The 23,523-nt window shown below is 48.5% G+C and overlaps 2 protein-coding genes across 7 annotated transcripts; one reads left to right on the top strand and one right to left on the bottom strand.

The window, feature by feature from the left end:
* Positions 1–1,770: 1,770 nt before the first annotated feature.
* PFKFB2 (6-phosphofructo-2-kinase/fructose-2,6-biphosphatase 2) lies at positions 1,771–18,217 on the bottom strand. 6 transcript variants are annotated; one of them, XM_069771040.1, is made up of 16 exons: positions 18,108–18,217; positions 17,294–17,419; positions 17,076–17,172; positions 16,630–16,696; positions 16,402–16,476; positions 16,212–16,268; positions 15,600–15,724; positions 15,024–15,231; positions 14,677–14,823; positions 13,986–14,090; positions 13,200–13,329; positions 12,302–12,364; positions 11,659–11,732; positions 9,806–9,880; positions 8,071–8,093; positions 5,011–7,383 (listed from the first exon to the last, which is right to left on the bottom strand). In XM_069771040.1, the coding sequence occupies exons 1-16, from the start codon at positions 18,181–18,183 to the stop codon at positions 7,326–7,328; spliced, it is 1,506 nt and encodes a 501-aa protein (XP_069627141.1). In that variant the 5' UTR covers positions 18,184–18,217; the 3' UTR covers positions 5,011–7,325. The 6 variants fall into 6 exon arrangements, 3 of the variants coding, with proteins under 3 accessions (XP_069627143.1, XP_069627141.1, XP_069627142.1); XR_011322250.1 differs by lacking the exons at positions 5,011–7,383; positions 8,071–8,093; positions 9,806–9,880 and adding exons at positions 1,771–1,900; positions 4,545–4,655; XM_069771041.1 differs by lacking the exon at positions 9,806–9,880.
* Positions 18,216–23,435, top strand: YOD1 (YOD1 deubiquitinase). The gene is given in 3 exon segments (XM_069771048.1): positions 18,216–18,270; positions 18,273–18,680; positions 19,211–23,435. Coding segments are annotated over 3 exon segments (1,170 nt in total). The 3' UTR covers positions 19,918–23,435.
* The last annotated feature ends 88 nt before the right edge of the window (positions 23,436–23,523 follow it).

Genomic DNA, 23,523 nt, shown 5'->3' on the forward strand with positions numbered 1-23,523 from the left:
CTCACTGAAAGCTGTTCCCCAGTCCAGCTGTCACTGGTGGGTCATTTTCCAGTAACAAGAGTTTTGGCCAAAGTTGTAACCATTTGCTCCTTTTGCACTTTGGCTGCCCGGCTTCATCCAGGCTTGACTCACCATCAAGAACCTGGCAATGGCCTTTTTACCCCAGGTTGTGCTTCTCGCAGGTATTGGTGTGTTCTGCCAAATCTGAGGGGTTTTGCTGGAAAAATTTAACATGTCCCTACATTGAGCAGGATATATTACCTTTCTGAAGTTCACCTGAGTCTATGCCAAAATGCAATGAAACAGGTTTAGTTCTTACTCCATAAAACACGGCAAAAGGCTGCCTGCCCTCGCCCGACGAGCAGGGGCTTGCTCACAACAAGCCCCTTGTTACTCCTGAGCAGGCACTGACCTCCACTAAATATTTACAAGAATCCAGTTAATCGCAAACACAAACATAGGCTTTCTAGATTTATTTTTTTCCAGATGACTGGGAACAAGCTGACTTGTGTGCCAAAAAATCAGCAGCTTCCTCACAGGCACGCAGGAGGTTATTTAGAACCCGCACAGGGTGCTCATGGCCGTGAGCATCAGCCAGGGCACAGCCACGCCAAAAGCCGTCTCCTGCTCCGATGGATGCTAAACACCCCTAAGACCTTCTCAACCCGCAGCTTGTGGCTGCATAAATGGGATAAAAGGGGTTTTCCTTGACCACATCCAAGGTCACTTCTTTTCAGGCTGTGGCTGGTGAGTCCCTTCGGGACCAGCTGGTTTCCAGCTGCAGATGCTGGAACTCACCAGTTAGAGTCACACCAGTTGGTCCTCTTGACTTTTTTTTTTTTCCTAGAAAGAGACATGCTTTAAAAAGAGTGTTCCTACCCTAACAGCTCCATTGAAAACTTAAGAATCTGAATTCCAACAGCTCCAATGAAAACACCCTTAAAATTGATGAGGGAAGAGGAACGGCAGCAGCAGCTCTGGGGTGCAGGAGTCACCATTTGCAACCCAACTCCCAAAGCCCAGGGACGCCTGCCCTCCCCTGCAGACCCTCTTCCTCCAAACACTTTCCAGAGACTCCCTGAATTCACCATTATCTCACAAAACCAGCACACAATAGACAGTTATAGCAAACAATAATGGAAAATAAACAGAGGAAACTAGACCTATATTTTTTTTTAAATACCTTTATTGTAAATAAATGCTGATGGGATATTTATGCTTAAGTGCACGGAGTGCGAAACATACAGCACAAGTTCACATATATTGCTTTTTTTTTTTTTTAAGCCTACAAAAAAAATTAGAAAGCAGCAACATCGCAAAATTGCAAGTAGACACGTAACACCCATCTTGGTAAACACTGAATACAGAGATGCAGTTTGCAAACGGTGTTCAGAGAGACAGAGGAGCAGCGGGAGAGGCGGAGGTGGCACCAGCAGTGCTGGCCCAGTACCCTTCGGAGGAGCACGGGTGAGAGTTTGGGACGTACCCCTGGGGCAGGCGGTTCCTGGAAGCGCTGGCAGCGATGCTTCTCCTCCCAAGGCTGCTCCTCGGCCCGGAGGCGGCTGGGCTGGGTTTTCCCGTCACCCACCGCCGAGCTGCCGGGAAGGGGATGCCTTGCAGAGAAGTGGCAGCTCTAACGTCACAGCCAGCGTACACAAACTCAAGCTATCCAGCCCGGTTTTAAGCCTTTTCCCCTCACTTTCCAATTTTCCCCCATCGCTGGCAGCAGAGATGGAACAGGTTTTGCCCGAGTCATCGTTTTTCTCTACAACGACCCATAACGCTGACGGGCCAGCCAGCCCCTGGGACAGGAGGACATCCCTGCGCAGGGGACAGCGATGCAGGTCCCACGGGTGGCCCTGCCACTGCTCACTGCAAGTAACAGCAGCCACCGCCGCCTCTGCTGATAGAAATGGAGAGAAAGTCAGGGAAATACAGAAAAAAACCCTCCACTCGTGGTGCAATGCTCACGAAGGCACCAAGCCCACTTCCACACCTCCAAATTCACCACCTCTGCCCACTCAGCCCGAGACAGCAGCGCCGGTACGACTGACAGCACAAGCCACTGCTAATCCTCAGTTCAGGTACATTGTGCAATCATTGTTTATTCTGGGGTATTTGCACACACGGTGCCAAAGAAATCAGGTGATTTCAAGGAAATATCTGGCACGGGGACCCACCAGCATGTTACAGGGCTGGGGAGATGCGGGGGCTCACGGGCATCGCCCCAGCCCGGCTGCCCCGAGAGCTCGGGGCTCGGCAGGACCCCGCGACCCACCACGTCGGGTGTGATTTACCCGCACGACAACGATGACGATCACAAATCTGCTGCTGCTCTGCTCTAGACACACATATTTACACCTTTTGAAAGTTAAAACGCAGGAGGAAAAGGCTGTAGTTAGGCTTTAATTAAAGCACTGAGGCACAAATGCTGCCGTCTGCAGAGACGGCTGAGGGGCTCCATCCCACGACCCAGCAGACCACGGCCAAAGCAAGTACCTACTCGACAGGAATAAGGGACCCACAGTCAGTGATCCAAAACTGCAGACCTGATATTTAGCAGTGATTAAAAAAGTTTCAACCGCCAACATATTAGCAGCTACATTCATGAAACCTGGCAGGTAAAAATACATATTTTATCTCCTTACAACCATTAACTACTCAATGATACAAATGTAATTAACTCCTTAGCAAGTTATTACAGCATATTGTGTGTAAACATCCCACAGTACATTTCTACTCCTTTTTCCCCGCAGAGTGGGAGGTTTCTCCGGAGGAGCAGCCAGCCCGATGCGGTGCAGGTTTGTGCGTTTAGAGCATTACTGGAGACTGACAGCAAGTATTACCATGCAACCAGGTTATATATATATATATATATATATTACCAGGCTATAAATCTCTTCCTTCAACGTTTTTTCTCCTTTTTTTTTCTGGCTTATTTCTAAGCACTGTAACATTTAAAACCAAAGAACAGAGAGCGCTGCTCTTGCAGAAGGCTGCAGCAAACCTGCGCCCCAGTGGGAACAGCCCGAGGAACAAAACTAATAAAACTCAGTTTCTCACCCACTGAATTTCCTCCCTCCGTGGCGCAATTGCTTTAGATCAACACACGCTTCTGCTCTGTGTAAATCCTAAAAGGCTTAGGATTAGAGCCTGGGCCTCCGCCATTGACCTCTCCATCTCACCTTTATCAAATTAAAGCTCTGGGAGTGTTTAAAACAACTAGGTTTGAGCTCAAAATCCCCAGGTAAACCTCTTCAGGGCTTCAGGGCTTCTGAGTTCATCTGCAGCCAGGGCGCTGATGTTTCTCAAGCACAGATCCCTACTGTGGGTATGGCCAACATTTATTTATACATTTAAAATAAGCAACCTGGGTCCCAGAAGTTGCTCATATAAGTCCTGGAGTCACCAGAAACAGCAGGTTCAGAACAGCCTCCTGCTTTGTACCTAAATGCTCTTTTCTTGGCCCAACCTGAGGATTTTGCCCTTAGTGCAAGAACAGGAGTGGAGTAAAATGGAGTTTGGCAAAACACAAGTCAAGACTTGTGGGAGAACACTGCAAATTTGGGGGTTCGGTGGGGACTTAACACAGAGCCATCACACGAGCTGCGCCACAGGGGAGTCTCACAGTCTATGCACTAAATACTACAGCAGCTTAAACTTATTAAAGGCAGCATTATACATCAGTAACATTCACAGCTTATTCGTAGGCAAGTTTAAAAACTTGTTGTGGGCCTAAAATTTGGTATGTTAAAAAGACAACTGGTAAAAATCACGTGCTTCTTGCAAACTCTGCACACACGGCCCCACTGTTCCCAGACACCAAGCAAAGCGATGCTCCAATTTTCTGTTCTAATAGATAAAAGCATCCACAAAGCCCAGGAAAAATGAGTGAGAGGATGAGGATTAGATCAGGGTGCAAAGGTAAAGCAGGACTGGAGTTCAGATTTGACAGCACTGGTAGCTGTACTCTTTCCAGAGAGCGACAGGAGCTTTTATTCCCTTCTGCCCCTCACAGGAGACGTCCCGCAGGATTTGCTGACTTAATGAGTGCCTTGTGTTACACCTTGTATAAAAAAGCCTTCCCAAAGCAAAGGAAGAGGCTCCAGTCACAGGATTCAAATCAGCAGTCATGAAAGCAAACTCAAGTGATACCTGGAGCTCTTTCAGTGGTTAAACACCACAATAACTGCGTTTGAACTTGGAAATGGTAACAGTTAAAAAAAATAATTGGGGATTTGGTCCAGTAACACATCTTCCAAAGAAAAGCTGCTTCAGCGAGTATGGATATGACCATTTTGTCCTCACATATACTGCAGTTAATTTTGCCATCTAACCAGGAAGATGCGGAATACTATTTTAACACCTCAGAAAGCCCAGGGATACATTAGCTCAGACATATTAAAAGCAGATTGAAAAGTCTCCATAATAAATTTTCTCCAATGTCATTGGCAGACGTTTCAGCATTCAGAAAGAAAAGACACAGACAGACTCTAAAAACACATTTCAGAGGAAAGTACTGGCCAAAGTGGCGCACGGCTCACTGTGCTCCGGGGATGCTCGCGTCCCATCCGCAGGGCTCTTCCCAGCCACGGAAATCCCAGCCGAATCCGAGATGAAAGCACAAACCTCTACACCGTTAAACTGGCCATCCTCTACAAATAAGAGATAAATGGTACAAGTTATACCAAGGGTAAGTCAGGAGATGGTAAAGCAGGGGACAGCAGAGCTCAGCTCAGTGCCAGGGACGGACAGACAGACGCTTTGCAGCAGACAGCACCAGCTGGATCCAACCAGCTCCACATAATTGTTCTACATGACGGTAACCATCTGAGGATTTATTTATTTACTTCTACCCGACCAAATAATGAGCTGCTTCACGCTTTGCATCGTCCTTTAACCTCTTGCAAAGCTCCGGACAAAGGGTGTCCCAGTCTCAGCCTGAGACCGTGCAAGCTCAGCTTTACTGGAGTACCTCGTAGGTCGGCAGGCAATAACGAAGCGGGCTGGTTACTCAGGGTTACTCACTTTTATTTATCTTCTCCATAGGAAAGTACACTTCCAGGACAAACGTAAGAAACATTACAGTAACCATTTTGCATATTAACCACAATACTTATAGTTTTGATAATACTCCTTCCACTGCCTCACCGAGGGTCCAGAAGACAACAGGAACACACTCAGGTCAGTACAAGTGAATTATATGTTTACAAATGCACGATCACACAAGTTAAAATCCGACAGCCAGGATTTCCTACAGCTGCTGTTCATGCAATATCTCAGAGCACAGAAAATGCTCAGAAAGGCTCCAGTTGTGCAATGCCCAGTGCCCGCTCTGCTCGGCTGCAGCACTTTGAGACTGCAAACCGATATGTAAATTGGTATGTGCAATTTGTCTTGTTACCTAACCAGCACTGTTTTGCAATAAAAAAATGGCACAGCTATGGAGCCAGTTTGCTGACAATTAACAGTAAGCATAGACACTTAAATTCCAACAGTCAGGAAATCCGGACCCTACATATTTTCTATTTGCAATAAATATCCAAACAGTTTTCCTGACATTAACACTTAAAAAGTGACCATCATCAGACAGAGGTAATCCATAAGAGCTGCTCACATGCTACTTTCTCAAGCAAAACACCAGCACTAAGAAGGAAGAAGGTTTGTACTGGAATCAAGGAAGTTGGACCAAGTTACCTTCATTTATCTGCAAACCTTCCCAGGAAGTCTGTGTTATTTGTTTAAACATAGGGGAAAATGAAATACTTGAAGCTCAGCATTAGAAAAGTAATTTTGCAAAGCTGGAATATACATTCATTTTCTAAACACACAGCTCCTTTTGACTCAGAGAAAAGGCAAATCCAAAGGGGCAAGGCTTTGGCTTTTAGCCTACGGATAATTTTCCTCTGACTTGATTCTAAAGTAATATCGCTCAGTATAGGAACAACGACTTATCAAATTTATCACAAGCTCCCCCAGCTCAGGTTCTTTCTCCTTTTCCCCTTATCTTCAACATTAAGGCCTCTGAAACCCAGGGAGACAGGCAGCTTTAGGAGAAACGTGCCCTTTTTGCATTGCTAGGGGCTGAACCATCCCAAGCCGGCCATCCTGACGTGGGAGAGTCTCTACAGCAATATCTGAGCTCGATGCTTTGTGCGCTTCTGCAGCTTTGGCAGGACAGTCGGTAAGAGAACTTTGCAGCATTATTAAAAATGCTACCACAAACTAGAGAATAGGAGACTGAGGCATGTTACTTCAGGATCAATCCCATACCCCTGCGTCCTAGGACACACGTGTAAATACTGGTGACGGAGAAAGACAGAGCGGTCGCATTGAGAAAACCACTGGAAGAGCTTCGCTCAAGGACAAAGCGCAATTAAAGTTAAAAAAGCGCACATCCAAACGGCCAGATACATTCAAGCAGGAGTTTCTCAGGCCTGGAGGAACGCTACCTGGGCAGAGGTAGGAGCTGCACCTTCCTCGCCTGGAAGAGATGAGGATGCATCCCGCCGCGGCGAGACCTGCGCCCCATCGCTGCGGGGACCACCCTGCCGCAGCTCCCCACCCAAACCTGGACCCTCTCTTAACACCCGACATCTGGAAACTGAACCAGCTACCACCTTACTTTCGTTGCGTTAAACCCAGCTCTCCCTTTGACGCCAGAGCGCCAGGAGCGAGAGGATTTGCAGCGAGAGCATTTGCCCAGAGCCCCAGGGCAGAGGCAAGGAGGGAGCAGAGCTTTGCTGAGAGCAAGAGCAGGTCAGCAACGACCCCGGCAGCCCACACGCAGCGACCTGAATCCTCCGAGGACACAAGCCTTGCCACCTCTGAGCCCACCCTTAGGGACGACCACCCTCGGGTGCTCCCCAGCACAGCCTGCTGCTCCCACCGGGAGAAGACCACCACGCTCCCAAAGGTGGGGTGGAAGCAGCCGGGCGCTGCGGGTCACCCTGGCACACGGGGATGAGCACAGCGCAGAGGATGCGGCACGGGCACCGCAGGAGCCACACGCTGCTGAAAGCCGTCCCGCAGCCCCGTGCAGGGACCTGCTGCGCAATACAGCCAAGCCCCCAGGCAGAGTACCTAAATTGCAAAAAAAAAAAAAAACCAAAAAACTTTTTACAAGACAAAAAGCACCAGCGTTGCGTGTACTGCGCGAGGCGAAACACCCGATAAGCCAAGCGAGGGGTTGCAGCGGGGTCTGCCGCAGCCACCAGCGGAGCAGGGGCTCGGGGACAGGACTTGGGGCCGGCGGGAGCACGGCGAAGCGAGGGCATCTCTGGCCTTTCTGCGCGGGGCGGCAGCCAACGTCTCATCCGAGCCCCTTACTCCGAGGCCGAGAGGGAAGCCAAGGTCTCACGGGTGACGCTGGCTGCTGGCTCCCTGGAGAGGGGGGACAGACAAGGACATATTCTCTCCTTAGAGTGGGAGAAAGACAGTCCTGCTCTCTTTGCCCCCATTCAAGGACACCTCCAAGGGGAACGTGATGGTGAGGACTAGGTGACAACTGCCACCCACACGGAAAGGTTTGCCCACCCAGCCGCTCTCCAAGCACATGCTAAACCCACCCAGCTCCCTCGAGTCTCGGGGAGCTGGGGCTGAGCAGCACCGCTCCTGTCCAGGCTATGATCCAACGACTCCTGCAAAACCCCTGCCATCAGTAACGTCACCGCACCTCGTCCCAGGCGGAGAGGAGACGTACGTGGAACCCAGAACTGCTCAGTACAAGCTATGCGGCTCAGCCCAGCAGTCCCAGTGCGGAGCCATCCCACGTACTGGTCCAGGGACGGAGCAAGCTCAGGGTGAAATGCACTTTTGCAGGCAGCCAGCACAAGCACAATGCACCAGTAAGTCCAGCTACAGCCCCTGGATCAGTGGGCTCAGCCTGGTAACATATTCCTCCCTGATTGAGGTCCCCCTTAAATGACAGGTTATTACACAGCAAAAGACTTCCTTCTGCTCCATGCGTTTGTCTTTCCCCAAAGTAGTTTCCATGCAGTGTTAATCAAGAGAAGTCCTACTTACTAAACCAAAAGAGAGTACATACAAGCTGCTCTCAGTGGTACTCACAGGCAAGCATTTCCCCCTTGAGGCTGCAAAGGAAAAAGAAACAGCACAGGATAGCTCATAGTGCATTTTAAAGGAGATGTAAAAATAATAGTAAAAACAGCAAAGCAAACTGGGAAAGAAGTGAAGCAACCCCAAAGATTCCATGTTAGGGAGCTCAGGGCAGGCTTGTATCCCAGCAGGAGCTGATACAAAGCGTGGGCATCGTGTGCTGCAGCACCCAGCCGCCTCCTCCACTGCTGCTCATCTCACAGGCTCCATTCAGGCAAGAGGTCCCAGGACAGCACGGTTCCCTACTGCCCACACAGCCCCAGAACCCAGCATTTACTAAATGCTCCCTCATCCCGGAGCTGTCAGCGCTTCGACATAACGATTACGAAGGGTACAACTGCAAACGGGGAGCGGTCGGGGTAGGGACCCCTGTCCTGGGGCTGCCCAGCTGGAGACACCCAAAAATTAAGACCTCAGGTAGTCAGGGTCCTCTCCAGCTGAGATTCTTCATCCAGAACTGCTGTGGGCCAAACCCAGCCCAGTGCAAAGCCCTGTCTGGGTCAGTTCCCACCAGGGCTCTGGGATTTTGGGGATGCCTAAGCCTCAGGCTCTTCACTGAGTATGAAAACCCCAGCAACGCTCACCTGCGCAGCATCACCCCTTCTTTTACTCTCTGGCCACTTACTCTGCTAACAGGGAAGAGGAAAACAAGAAGCTGGGCTCACTGAATGGCTTGGAAAACATTAACCTCTAAAGTATCCAAGATTATTTTATTTTTAAACAGCTTTGGTAACAATGGCTGTCTCTGCACGAGGGGCCCAGCCAAGACCTCCTCAAAGCCCCCCCCAACCTCTGCCTCCTCTGCCAGGCAGCAGCAGCGTGCAGCCCACTCTGCCTGTGCTCTCCCAGGCACAGAAAAACTCCTAATTTAGCAGAGAAATTATTTTAAATGAGCAAAGAAACAAACGGGGCTTCGCATCCAACACCGATGAGGACCTACGTGCTCTTAAGCCAGAAGAAATGCCAGACCCCCAAATCCAGGCTGCTTGAATTTGGGCACCCGAAGAGCCCAAACTTTGTTCAACAAGTTGCTGACATCAGGATCTGCGGGGAAACGGGCACCAACAAAATCACGGGCACAAAGATTTCCTACCAAGTTGCTCTGGGGCTAAAGCAACACTTGGCTGCAGTATCAAATTAAGACAAAGAGGGTATTAATAACTCTTTCCAATCAGGTTTTTGCCAGAAATCGAGGTAATACCCAGAATTAACCACCCTGCCAAAACCCTATTGCACTGGTGGAAACTCACCTGCACAGAGCCTGACTTTGAAAGCCTCTGGCACCACAATTCTAGTTTAAATGGGGCAACTTTGGGTTTTGGGGGGCAGGTGTGGGGTATGTTTTTGGGTTTTGTAGGGTTTGGGGGTTTTTTTGTTGGTTTTGGGGTGGGTTTTTTGGTTTTTTTGGTTTGTTTTTTTTTTTTAAAGGGAGTCTAATCCAGAATGATTTTCACGCGGGAACAGAGATGGTGTTCGAGACCCTGGGAAGGGTCTGTATTTCAGAGAGGACCACTGACAGCCGCGGGTGACGGTGTGATGGTGGGGAGGGGGAGCGCAGGAGAGGTACCACCAGGACACCCACTTGCAGCTGCAGCTGGTCGGCCCCATCTCGAGCTTCCAGGGATGGGAAAGCCCCCAGCAGGTCAAGAGGTTTGCTCCCAACACTGTAATGTCACGGGCGCTTTACCGTGTCCGCGCTGGCCCGCGGCGTAAAGCTGTTTCTTCTCATCCTTACAGGGGTTTGGCTGGCGGGAAGGTTGTTCTGCTCCCAGACGGAGGGGTATCGCAAGGAACGAAAAGGGGAGCCACAGTTTAAAACCACATCGCGCACCAGCACGCACCGCCGGCATTCCCACCCGCAGGCACCCCAAAGCTCCCGGCAGCCACGGCTCGGTGAACCCCGCATCGGTCTGCGCCGGCGTGACCGCTCCGTGCCTTCCCTGGCTGAGCACTAGTGGTGGGAAACGACCTGCTCCGTCAGCTAATCTGGCTCAGAGTCCACTGAAAAGGCTGCTTTTTTAGCAGTTTTATTTCCCTTTGGGATTTTTTTTCTTTTTGCTTAGGTGGCTTTGTTTGTTTGCATTTGCTTTTTATTGTCTTTTTAATTTTTTTTTTTCCTCCCTGCAATCAATTTAGGGGGGAAAACAAAATAAAAATAATCAAATAGAAAACTTTCCCTGCTTTGTGTTTCTTCTCCCCCAAAGCAGCCGCGTTGCCCAAGTAAAGCAAAGAAAAACAGAAATGGCCTCCGACTTCTCCGAGCAGGCAGCAACAATTTCAACACAGGCATCGCGCAGAAGTTGCAAAGCGATAAATACCCAACTGGGAACCACCAGCATGGGACCAGCCACAGAAGTCTTGCCGAATATCCTCAGTTTAGCATTTTGCAGTCAACTGGATTTAGCTCTGCAAACCCTCCAGCCACAGAAGCAGGTTCCTAGTTTCTCCACCCCTTGTTTATGGTCCCTCAAGCACAGGGGACTCCTTTATGCTGGGACAAAAAAAAAAATATAACCATATCCCAGGCAATCAGCCAATAGCTCTTGACAAAACACAACAACAAGAGGTAACTAAAAGCCTAAATGTACCAGAAGAACTTAAAATGTGATGCACTTAGATATCCTGCGAGCTAGCACAACTGAGAGTTGGTTTGTTCTCTTTAATTGGAGGAGCTAATTACACACAACTGCTACGCGGCATTCCCCGACAGATCAGTCCCTCTGCAAAACAGTGTTTGCATAAGTGAGCACCTCAAATAGCAGCAACTTCCACAGATTTCACACATATTTAGGTGCTTCGCTGAACAAGGTGGATGGCCAAACAGTTATTTAAGTAATGGGAGAGACAGGACTTTGTAAATAAAGCTAGTCAAAGTCTGAAGTGTTTCCAGTGCGGCTGTAAGAAGATTCCCAGTGCAAGGGAGGTAAACTGGACCCCTCTCCTTCAGCTCCAACACATACAAAGTTTAGGAACGCCACAGCCTTGCCTTGCGCCAAATACTTGCCTCTGCAGATTTCTTGTGTGTTTTACAAGGGAAAGACCTCCACTCCTCCCAGCCACCGGCGCACGGCAGCCAGCCTGGGCCCCCCAGGGCTGCAAGCGCTGCCCAGAGCCACCACGAACCCGTCCCAGAGCCCAGCCTTACCCGTCTGCAGCTTTACAAAGAGAAAGCTCATCGAGACAATGAGAAAAAAAAATTCACTTCAAACATTCTGGCAAGTCTTCGAAATGATCGCAATTAATGCAAACAAGCATCAACAACAAATACTTAACTGAAAACTGAGAATGAGACCTGGAATTTAAAATCTAAGTCCTAAATTTGCCCATTCTGCTTCCTACAATAGCTTTGAAAAATATCTGCCCCTGGCCTGGGAAGCACACTAATTCAGCCTACAATTAATTCTGCTTTTGGGAATTCTGAAGGAAGTCTCTCTGGTCACTGAAAGCAATTGGCCATTTCTAGCAGGTCTTTAAGAGTGTTTCAGTTTAGGCACTTATTTTTGAAAAGGGAAAAAAACAGGGCTGTGCAGCAAGACTTACTGAGTCCAGGGAGGGTTTGTCGCGGTGGGTGTTCACTGCTTCCACGTTCAGGGTAATCGTCTCCACTTTACAGCCTTTACCAAAAAGAAAGAGAAGTTTATATGAGGAAGGGTAATTTAATAAACAACCAATTTTTTTGTTTAAATATTGAAAACAGCATGGAAAGTGAGCAGGATTTTTTTTTTTAATAAAACAGCTCATAAATAAACAGTTCACCCTATTAACAGAATTTTAGACTCTGACTACTTTCTGGTTGCGACCTTCACTGCAGGAGCGCAGCCCTGTGTTATGTGGACTACAGGTCTATACAGAAAAGCCATTTTTAACTGACTGCACCCCAGAGCCAAAGCCAAGTTTGGAGGCACACACAGCCTTCTCCATCAAGAGGCGAAACCCACCTGTGACAATTATCACTTGTTTAAAAGAGAGGCCACAGGAGAACACCCCCGCACCCACCCATCTCCCCTCCTGCTGCTCCCCCCAAAACCCTCCCACTCTCCAGAACCTTTTTATACATTAAAAACATTAGCAGCAGCCTTTACAGCATGTCCAGTTGCTGCCGCACACGGACACAAACTTGCTCATCAGGTTCACATGCAGACGCAAACCAGGGGGGAAAAAAAAAAAAAAAGACAATATTTACCATATGCAACGGGCGTGAGCTTGAGAATGGTGTGGAGGGGGCAGCGCAGGTAGGGCAGCTCGTCTAGGACAGAGGCAGGCGTTACGGGGGGGCATTACGGCCGCGCTGGGGCTGCCCACACCAGCCCCCCCATCCCAGGCTTCATGGGAACCTTTCACACAGCAAATATCGGACGCCAAGCTCAAAAGTGCCTTGTTCCCACGCAGGCGGTACCGCAGCCCCCCCGGACCCCCCCAGTCGCCCTCCCCAACCCCGCAGCAGCGGGACGGGACTGTCCCCGCTATTTCCAGCACACGGGGCCACCAGCCAGAGGGAACCCCTCCAGCAGCACACGGGTGGGAAAGCACTGCAGCAACAGCCACCACGGACCCACGGGAGTTTTACTTTCAACTTTATTAAAAGTTTATTAACTTTATTAAAGGTCTTATTAAACTCCAGTACCACTCACTGGAGCTTCATAAAGGAGCTTGCAGCAGACTGGAACTAGCTTCCAGGCAAGTATGCCATGCAAGGCATCAGCATTTCTCAGAAGCGTAGCGCTATTGCCAACCCTTCACAGGCTACTGATGCATCAGAAAATTTCTTCTTTACATTAAAAAATAATCCCCTAGAGATTATGTAAATGCTACTGGTGGAAACAGCATCAGAAACTAGGGCTGAGCAGAAAACAAACAGCACATGTATCTGCATGTCTCACAAAGAGAGCTTCTTGCTAAGCTCCATGCACTGCTGAAATGCAATGGTTAAAGTATTCCAGAAATGTTTTCTTTTTTTCTTTTTTAAGCAGCTCTTCCGTTGTGAAAAATCAAAACAGTAATTACAAGCCACCCTCCCAAAAGCTCTGTAAAGGAAGCAGCAAGAGAAGCCAGCCCCTAACATCATGCATTTATTTTTGTACCTGCACTCTTGTCAAGAAAATAAGCCAACAGGCACCTCATAACCGCCTGGTGGGAGATAACGAGGACGTTGCCTTGCCGTTCTAGCTCCATAATTACTGGCTCCAGGCGCTGGACCAAGTCCTGGTAGGACTGAAAAACAAAACAGGAATTTTTCAAGGGGTTTTGTAAACAGAGGCTTAAAGCAGAAGTAGCAATTAACACAGCTTCACATTCAGGAAAATATCAGTTAAAATATCATAATGCAGAAGTTACGGATGATTTGGTAAATACAGGGAAAAAAAAAACCAAAGGCAAACAGCAGAAGGTGGAATTTAGTGTCAGCAACCTTCAGATTACAGGAGGATTCAGATTCCTGGTAACTCCTACTGAGTGCAGTAAGAAAAACAAATAAAATAGCAAATTACACATTTCAACAAGGCTGTGAAGTAAAACCAGAAGTGACTCCACACCCCACCCACAGTCATTTTCTTCCCCAAAGTGTTTTTTCACAGTGACAATTCAGGCCTCGGCCAAACGAGCGGGATGCAGAAACCCCTCCGTGTCTGAGGGGAGCAGCAAGGGACTCGGCAAGTGGCCCAATTAATTGGTTGAAAGGTATCATCTGCACACCACAATAAAGGAAAGCAATAAACCTTTCCTCTGAAAAAGAGAACTGGGGACCCTAATGTTTTCAGTTTCTCACACAAGCACTGGCAGAAAAAGTCAAAATTAAGTCTTTCAGTTCTACACACATGTATTCATTTTACGTATACTGTAGCTTATTGTTATTTCTTAGAGGTCCTCACCTCGCCTCCAGGATAGCGATAAAGATACTTCTCTTGATCCCTCAATGCAAACTCATCTGGATACTTGGCTTCAATTTCTGCATAGGTCATTTCTTCACATACCCCCTGAGGGAAGAAGAACTTGTTACAACAGGCTTTGTTTCAACAGAGGTACAGCGATGCAACAGGAAGAAAAGAAAAAGCAAGTGGCTGAGACCAGTAATCCCTTTATGTGACGAAAGTTTTAGGTATTGTATCCGACACGGCCACACACTCAGCGTTTGTGTACCGCACGTCCAGGGTGGTTTGAAGAGGGTGGGCTTTTGCTGTTATTTCAAACCCCTTGTTTACCAGGGATGAAAATGAGCATTCATTTCCACAGCAACAACCCTGCAATTTCTTTTGCCCGAAAGAATTAGAGTGGGAGCAGTAACCTTTGTCCACCCAGGACGGTGTGACAAATGCCTGAGATGTTCAGAGTTATTTTCTTTCTCCACATCAGCTAGATATGTTCGCAGCAAGGTCTAGCAGCTCCAGGCATTGTCAGCCCTGTATCAAACCACCCTAAACCTCACGATGATGGCTGGAGTACGTTATACACGGACGTGGTTATAGATGAACAGGAAACGGTCAATTTTATCGTGATGAATTTGGTTTTCAACATCATTTTCCATCTAGAAAAGCAAAAGGCTTCAATCAGCACTTCACTCACAGCATCGATCTCGTTGAGAATCTTCCACTGCTCGTACGTGACCCCCAGGGACTCGGCCGTCTGGATCGTCCTTTTCAGCTGGCTCGTCCACACCTTCAGCTCAACAATTTCCTGCTCTTCGATGAACTTCTTCAGTGCCTGAGCGAACTGGAAAAAAAGTCAGGGGAGGTTAGGAGGGAGCAGGAGCTGCTGCCGCCGTTAAAAGCATCATTTCAAGGGCTGTGGCTGTCGCGGCAAGATCCAGCTGCGGGGCTGCCCCTCGCAGGAGTCGGATGCAGAGCCCGGCTCTGACCCTGGTCACACAACACTTGACAAATACAGCAAGCCGGCTGCTGCCAAACACATACCTGCTTCCCGCGTGGTGACAGACCAGAATCCCCACCAATCTTGCCAACAAGGTTATATTCACTCTCACCGTGTCGGCAAAGGTAGATGGTACGCGGCTGGACATGAATGTTCATTAGGTAATAGACGATTTTACTCTGGATGTAATCTTGGACTCTGTTTACTAGGAACCGCTGTCCCACATTGATCACTTTAATGAAGGAAAGATCTCTGGAGTCAACATAAAATAAGAACACCCACACGACTGGTTTTAAAAATGAAGCACGTGCATCTGCGGGTGTAATCTAGCTATTCATCCTCTAGTAAAGGCATCAGCACTACCACTGGGTTGCTCCAGCAGACAGAAAAGACACTGAACTGCCGTGCTTAAACAAGGAGCTGCGTTACACTGCTGTACACTAGAGAAAAATCCTTTCAAATCACTTGGGACCTGATATCACCTTCACACAAGCAGTCGTGCTTTGGGAGAGCAGAGGCTCCAGCAGATGCGTTACAGCATCCTGAGCCAGAGAACAGCAGCGACAAAGCAAAGCAGCTCATGGGTACAAGGACAAAATGCACCCCAGGGCTCTGCTTACTTGTCATACGCATCGGGATCAAGAGGCTGGTAAGTGACCTTGTAGCACTCTATCCTCTTCAGGAAATCATCCATCACGTTCTCCCTGTTTCTCTCCGGGTAGTCGGGGCTGGAAACTTTCACCTCCTGATCAACAGACAGTGCCGCTTTGTGAGAGTTAAGCAAACTCAACAGGGAACAAAAGCAACGCTGAATAACATTATTCTTCCCCTTTGAAACAAATACGCAGTGTTTGACGCTGCCCTGTGGAAAAACCTGCTCCTGGAGAGGAAACAAAGGGCGACTCTGAAGGCACTGTAGTGCTTGGCCCTGCGACAGGCACAGCTGGCTGGCTGTTAGCTGTCCCTGCAAGCCGCCCGCTGCCTGCCTTCCCTTGACAAGGAATCACGCTTCAAGGTCAAACATTTCTCAGCTTCATTTGATTTCCACCTTCTCACATAACTAACTGCATCCTTAGCTCTTATAAACCTGCGAACCTTAGCTGCTTAGTTCTAAGGTGAAACGTAAGAGCAAGGCATGTGCGGACATTCCTGTAAGCTATCGCAGCTGGTGACCTTGCACCGAGCACCCACAGTAGGTACTGCCAGCTCAGCCTGGAAAATGCGGTACGCACCAGGATATTGGCAGCAATGACTTCTGGATCGTCGCAGACAGACTCCACAAAAAACACCTACGAAGACAGCAAGGAAGTATATTTCAGAGAGCCAAGAACTCTGCCCTGAATCAAAACTCGAGAGCTCCTGCCCCAGGGAGCAGTAACGTCCCTTGGTGCAGCAACTCCAAGTTAAATACAGGAGCACTACCTTGAAAGCATTTTCTTTAGCAAAATTTAAGATCAGGTCCCGTCTTTCTCGAGTTGTGTTGGTCGCATCAAACACCTACCAGAAAACAAGTAAGGAGCAATGAGCAAGTTTTCCCAAGGGTTTTTAACCAGCCCCAAATCATTTGGGGTTACAATCAGGTCCCCAAACGCCCCGGGCAGCTTTGAACTACCCAGATGTAAAACTATGTTTAGTTCAGAAAAGTCTTACAGCTATCTGCCCACACTCCTCCAAGAGATAAGCCTTCACGTCTTCTAGAGCCACTAAGGCACATCGTCTGCAGGAGAGAAACGGGTATTGTCAGAGCTGACATAAAGTGTTCAGACGGCAAGGCTTCTGAACCACTGGGGAGACATTTAAACACCTTCTCCCTCTGCCCACGGAGCGCCCACCCCTGTGTCTTTCCAAGAGGCCCGGAGGCTCTGCAGAGATCACAAGGCATCTGCACCTATGACTTGCTTCACCACCAGGCGTTCGCAGCCTTGGCTCTTTGTGTCAGCCCGAAGGCAACGACAAAACTCCCACACGCAGCCCCTCTGGCAGGATCCCTGCGCAGGCATTACACGTTATTTTGTGCTCCTCAAGCACAGAGCCTGCCAAGACCTGAGACTAACCAGACCACCACGGATCGGTTCAGCCCCCTGACGCCGACTTACTTGCGGATTTCCATGGCTTCTTTGTTATCGTGCCTGAAGAAGTCATAGGACTTGTAAGACTTCACTGCTTCCCGGCGATACACTCCTAAATTAAACACTTCACACACAAAAGACGAGCGCGTGAGACTGACGGCTTTCTGCAGACAGATCTCACGGCGCTTTCGGCAAAGGGCAGAGCCATCCCTGCACCGGGGCAAGCCGGCGGCCCCCGCACGCACCTTTGGTGGGCACCCCGATCCAGTTGAGGTAGCGGGTGAGCTTCTTGGACACGTAGGTCTTGCCACGCGCGGGGAGACCGATCATCACAATCAGCGTCGGGGAGTTGGTCATGTAGGAAGCCCATGCTGCCAAAAAAAAAACCAAACCCCAAAACCCAGGAGCATCAACTGCATTGCCGAGCAGCTGGGAGCAAAAAAGCGAGTTCCAGCCCAAAGCCATCCCCCGTGCAGAGGTGCCCTGTCTCCCGGACGGACAGACAGCTGCCGTGCATCTCAGAACAGGCTGGCCGTCGTGTCCTTGAAGGTAATTAACCGCTGCGAGCGGCAGCTGGACGCTCTCCGGTCTCCCGGGCGCCTAATGGGACCGAGGTAGGGCTTTTAGCGTTACCACTATTTACCGACTGGGCGGGAGCTGTCAAGGGCAGAAGAAAGATGCTTTTAACAAAACGGTCACGTTCTCTCAGAAAACAGCCGCAGCAAGCTCTGGAAAGGCCCGGGGAGAGGGGCGTTTGGGGGAAAAGCAGGGGAAGGGGGCCATGGCAGCACCCACAAGTCAAAAAACCGAGTGGCGTGGGGTTGAGCAGCGCCGCGCACCCACGCGGGAAGGGCACCGGGACGGAGAGGGCGTCCCCGCGCGGGATGGAAACGCGTTTTAAGGAAGACGCGCGCTTTTTTAAGCGGCACGCCCAGCGTTATCCCCCTTTTTATGGTTTTGGGGTTTTTTTTTGTAGGTTTTTTTTTTCCCCTGAAATAGATGAAAGTCACGTTTCCCCTCACCTCCCCCCCTCCCCTTCCCCGGGCCGGGGTTACTCACAGCACTTCTTCTCGCCGCCGCGCAGGGCCCCGGTCCTGCCCCGCGGGGAGCCGCCGTGCCGGGGCACCGCCGACATGGCTCCGCGCCGCCGCGCCACATGCAAATCGCATGCAAATCGACCGCCGCCGACCGGCGCTACGTCACGGGCGCGCTCCGCTATGCAAATGAATCACCGCCCGCCAGCGGCGCGCTCCGGTCTCCTCCTCTCCCCGCCCCTCCGCCACCGCGGCGCTCTGACTGGCTGCAGCCCGGCCAATGGCGGAGCGCGGCGGGAGGTCTCGCGAGAGGAAGCGGGGCGGAAGCGGAAGCGGCGGCCGGTCGGGGAGGAGGAGGAAGAGGCGGCGGCGGCGGCGGCCCCGCCGAGGATGCTGCGGCTGCGCTGCAAGGCCCGGAGCGGCACCCACCCGCTGCCCGGCCTCACGGCCCACTCCCGCCTCCGCGACATGCAGGCAGCCCTGGCCGCCCTTACCGGCGTCCCCGTCCCGGCCCAGCGTCTCCTTCTCGGTTTCCCGCCGCGGAGCCTGGACCTCAGCGACGGCGAGCGGCGACTCGGAGACCTCGGGATCCACTCGGGTGAGCGGCCGGGCGCCCTAGGCCTGCGCGGTGGTGATGAGGGGGGGCGGGCACCGGCGCTTTGCGGCCTCTGCTGTCCCGCCGGCTGCAATTACCGTAATTAAAGGAGGCTGCGGCCCAGCACGCCCCTCATCAGCCGGTTGTCGGGCCGGTTCCGCCTCCCGGGGGTTGCTGTCAACAGCCCGTGCTCGGGAGGGACTCCTGCTCGCCGGTAGCGCCGGTGGTGGTTTTGCCCGCGTCGCCGGGGGTCCGGAGGTAAAAAGCAGGGGCTGGAGGGGGACGGGGACGGGGAGCCGGTACACGGCAGGCGGGTAGGCCGGAGCCGGCCGCGTACGCTCGGTCGGCGAGTCGCGGTGCTACCGGCTGTTTTGGCTGAGGGTGTCTTCCATCAGGATACCGCGCTGCTGGGGCAAACGAGTGCCATCCTGAATAATAACGACGCAACCGTGTTGTTCTGTTTTAGGAGCAACAGCGTCTTTAACTCCCATCTGCATGTTTCTCTCAACTCTCCCTCCTTCTGTGTTTGACAGGCGATACTCTAATAGTTGAAGAGGATACGTCCAAACCCAAGACTGACTCGCCTGTAGTTGCGAAAAGAACGATGTCTAACTCGGTTAGGGAAGCCGTGCCTGTGCTTGCGAGGAGGGTTGTTCCGGCAGATAACTCCTGTCTCTTCACCAGTGTGTACTATGTGGTGGAGGGGGGTGTTTATGACCCGGGTTGCGCTCCAGAGATGCGCAGTCTTATAGCCCAGATAGTAGCAAGTGATCCTGAATCTTACTGTGAGGCAGTTTTAGGGAAAACTAACAGGGAGTATTGTGACTGGATCAGAAGAGAAGAGACTTGGGGAGGAGCCATCGAAGTGTCCATTTTATCCAAATTTTACCAGTGCGAAATCTGTGTGGTGGACACACAGACAGTCAGAATCGACCGTTTTGGGGAAGATGCCGGTTACACTAAGCGGGTCCTTTTAATTTATGATGGGATTCATTACGACCCACTTGAGCGTAAAATCCCTGACTCGGACATTCCTCCCCAGACCATTTTCTCCACAACTGATGATATTGTTCTTGCACAAGCGTTGGAGTTGGCAGATGAAGCCAGACGGAAGAGGCAGTTTACCGATGTGAATCACTTTACGCTGAGGTGCATGGTGTGCCAGAAGGGACTAACTGGACAAGTGGAAGCCAGAGAACACGCCAAGGAGACTGGACACACCAACTTCGGGGAAGTGTGACATCTGCATGAGGATGGTTACATCGACTACCTCACCGATCCAGAATAAAATTCTGGATTTCCAGATAAGCTGTATGTAATCATAAAATTCCGTTCACAAAGCTTGAAAAGCATATTAACTTAACGATGGCCAAGATGCACAGGTTTGTTATGGTTAGTGACTTTTCCAACAGATTTGAAATAGGTATCTTCTCGCATGCTAACTTATAGTACTTTGGCAGGTGGTATACACTGGCAGCTAAAACTTGATTTCTGAAATAATATTCTCTTTGTGTATGCGATCTGAGCGGACATAAAAAACAAGGCTCGTTCAACACTAGCGTAAAATCTAGCCTCTGAATTAATCTCTGTATTATGTTTTCAGGGTAATTAAATTAATCTAAGGGTTTGGGAAACACACGTATCAGCATTACTTATACTAAGAATTAGACTCTGCACGTACAAGCAGTTCTTGCAGGGGAAACTGCTCATTTGGTGCACAATTTTTAATGGAAAGAGTATCTCCAAAGCTGCCCTATACTATGTTACCATCAGAAGTAGAGTGTATTGTTTATGTGAAGTCATGGCTTTAGAGAAAGAAATGGCCTCTAAGCTTTAAGATAGCCTTCTTTAAATTAACAAGTAGATGGTTAAGTGTTGAATAAACTTATTAATCCTCCGTAGGTAGCTTTTAGTTGCTTGAAAAATAACTATATCAACCCCCTGGTGTTTACACTGCATCAGAACATAGGCATGTTTCTTGACATACTTTGAATTCTTCTTCATAATAGTATCGGAAATTCTGGCAAGAGGGAAATAGAGCAGTTAGGGAAGTAACTTAATTTGCATCTGTTAAACACATTTAAGCAGACTTTACTTGGGTATAGCCAATTTCATGGCCACAGTGTTACTAAGCTGTACCAGACTCCAAATACTGTAAATTAGCACTTTAAGGTATAGTTCTCACTCTTTGCCGATAAAAAGTTTTGCCCTTTTTAAGAAGGACAGAGTGCTAACCCAGAAGGGAGGCTTGAGGTTTCTTCATCTGCATTCTGCCTTAATGTGTTTCATTTGTCACCGATGACTGCTCGGTAGCAAGACTTTAATTCTGATAATGAAGGGTGCAGTTTAATTTTCAGAACAAAATAAGCTGCGTAAACTGCCCTACTTCTCATACTATTCAGAATCAGGGAAGTTGAAATTGGTTTAGTATATCTTGCCTCACAGCGGGGTTGTGAGGCTTAACAGTAAGTGCTTTTGAGGTCTTTTAAAAGGTGCTGTAACGGTGCATATTACTGAAAGGGATTTTTTTTTTTCTTTGAAATGCCTATAACACACATTTGTTTTATTGAATTTTAAAATATTCTTAGCCTGCTATTCTTCTGTTACTCTGTTCTGAGTTACCTTCCTTGCACGTTTACAAATGGGGAGCAAGAACGTGCATCTTCGGACTGAGGCAGAAATAAACCCACTTTCCAAGTGGAATCTAAGATCTAGTTTTAAAGGCCTCCATTGTTAGGGCATCTGGCTAAACTCCTGGTGCAGCGAAAACTTATTTTTGATAAAAAGCACGTTTCGCTGAAGTTCTCAGCTGAGGCTCCCAGTTGGACCTTGAAATACAGGAGGGTCTTACTGAGGAAGGAACATAATTACATAAGTGCTTTGTTGAATTGAGGCATGAATAATTAAGTATAAAGAATAGAATCACCAAGAGCACTATGGACCAGGTTTCTTTTTAATTCAGTATTAAAATACACATTAGCACTGGTGGGAGTTTCCTGTAGAAAGCCACTTAGCTTCCAATGTTAAACCCCACTTTGCTTTTAGCCTATCATTAGGAAAAAAAAAAACAAACAAAAACCAAACCCCAACATGAAAACCAGCCCTCTAGAAGCTGATGCTTATAAACCTAAAGAAATACCTGACAGTTCAAAGGAACTTGAAGATTACACTGTGTTATAACTACTTGAGATGAAATACTGTCTAGGAATGAGACCAAGAGACTGTCAATCCTAAATTGTATTCTCAGCTTTCACACCGAAGCGGTGAGATGCCTTGGACAAGGAGCTGATCCTCACCATTTGCCATCTGTAAAATGGACATAATACCTACCTCAGAGAGGTGTACAAGGTGACTATCTTTGGGTGTCTTTGAAACAGAAGTGGAAGATACATATTTATTGTCTGCCATGTTTGCAAATGCATTGACTTTGGGGAGCAACACATAGATGTTAGCTTTGTATCCAGGATGGATTTCTGAAGGTGTGTAAAAATATTTTTTTGGTATTTCTCAGTTGCAGTATTTTTAAAATTAGGTTATTTAAACCAGAGTGTGTAGCTTTGCTATATCATGTTTGTGTTGGAAACCTGCTAACAGAGAATCAGTTTCATTTGAGGAAAATGTGTCAATATCACTGCTTGGATGTTTTCTTTCGTTGCCTAGAAAATAAAATCTCTTTGGTTAAAAAATGTCAACTGAACTGCTGTAATTCATCTTTGTAAAAGTTGATACTGTTACACGCTGACAAACTCAAGAACAAGTAACCCTTGGTATGGACTGGGAGTCAGAAAACCTTATGTGATTCTCCTAAACTCTCCCAAACAGAAAGTAACTACATTATTTAAAATGTAAAAGATACAGATACCTTTAAAGTACAACTCACTCTCTTTTGTAAATGTTAGGCTTCTTTACTGTCTTTTTATCAGCATTTGCCTGCCCTTAATGATACAATTACAGAAGTATCACAAAAAATGGCATCCTGGCACTAGTAAGATGAACTTCTGAACATCACTAATACATTTGCACTGAACTGTTATTAATTGTACAGCAAGATGTTAGTTACAGATATTTTAGAACAGAGGTGGTGTGGGACGTAGGCTCAGGTACTGGCAGGGCGTAGCATCACCTGTGCAGACCAATCCAGAAAGCCTGTAAGACACAGGTTTATGTCCTTGCCATCACCACTTATCCCCATACAAATTTAAAATAAATATTAAATTCCTGGCTGAATACTTCAGCACAGAGGTCAGTAACCTGGAAACTGAAATTTTTGTCTTGTAGGTGTGCTTACTAAAAGCTGGGTTATTGATATTATTTTACCAATTTGTGCAGTTCTGGATCTTCATTTAAATAAAGAATTCTGGTTTCCTGGTGCCAGTCTGGCTGTTTCACCAGCACTAAATTCCTTCTTCAATTAAAGAAAAACCTAACACACTCTAATCATGTGGCCTTTTACAAACATGTTCTATTGTATGAAGAGATACACCATCTTGTGGTTATAATAGCACTTTAAAAGCTTGTCCGAGTTTACATGTTGAGCAAGAACTTTCACCGATGCAGGCAGCGTGTGTTCCCAGCGCAGTAAAACGAGTGGCGTTAGCAAACGTTTCTAAAAGTCTTAGCTACCCATGTAATCCAGTGGTATAGCATTCTGGTTTGTCTATCATCAGTGCAGATCAGTTGGTATAACTTATTTCCTTAAACACGTGCCCTGAATTGCAAAAGTTGTTGATGGACCAATAAACGTGACTGATGCATGCATACTTGTTTAGTGTAGTCTGTGCCTCAGCTCTTGAATTTCAGGTTTGTGTTCTATCTGCTGTTGTTCACCAATGCGTTTTCTAGGTCT

Source organism: Haliaeetus albicilla, chromosome 26 (genome assembly GCF_947461875.1).
Source record: "Haliaeetus albicilla chromosome 26, bHalAlb1.1, whole genome shotgun sequence".
NCBI classification, from domain to species: domain Eukaryota; kingdom Metazoa; phylum Chordata; class Aves; order Accipitriformes; family Accipitridae; genus Haliaeetus; species Haliaeetus albicilla.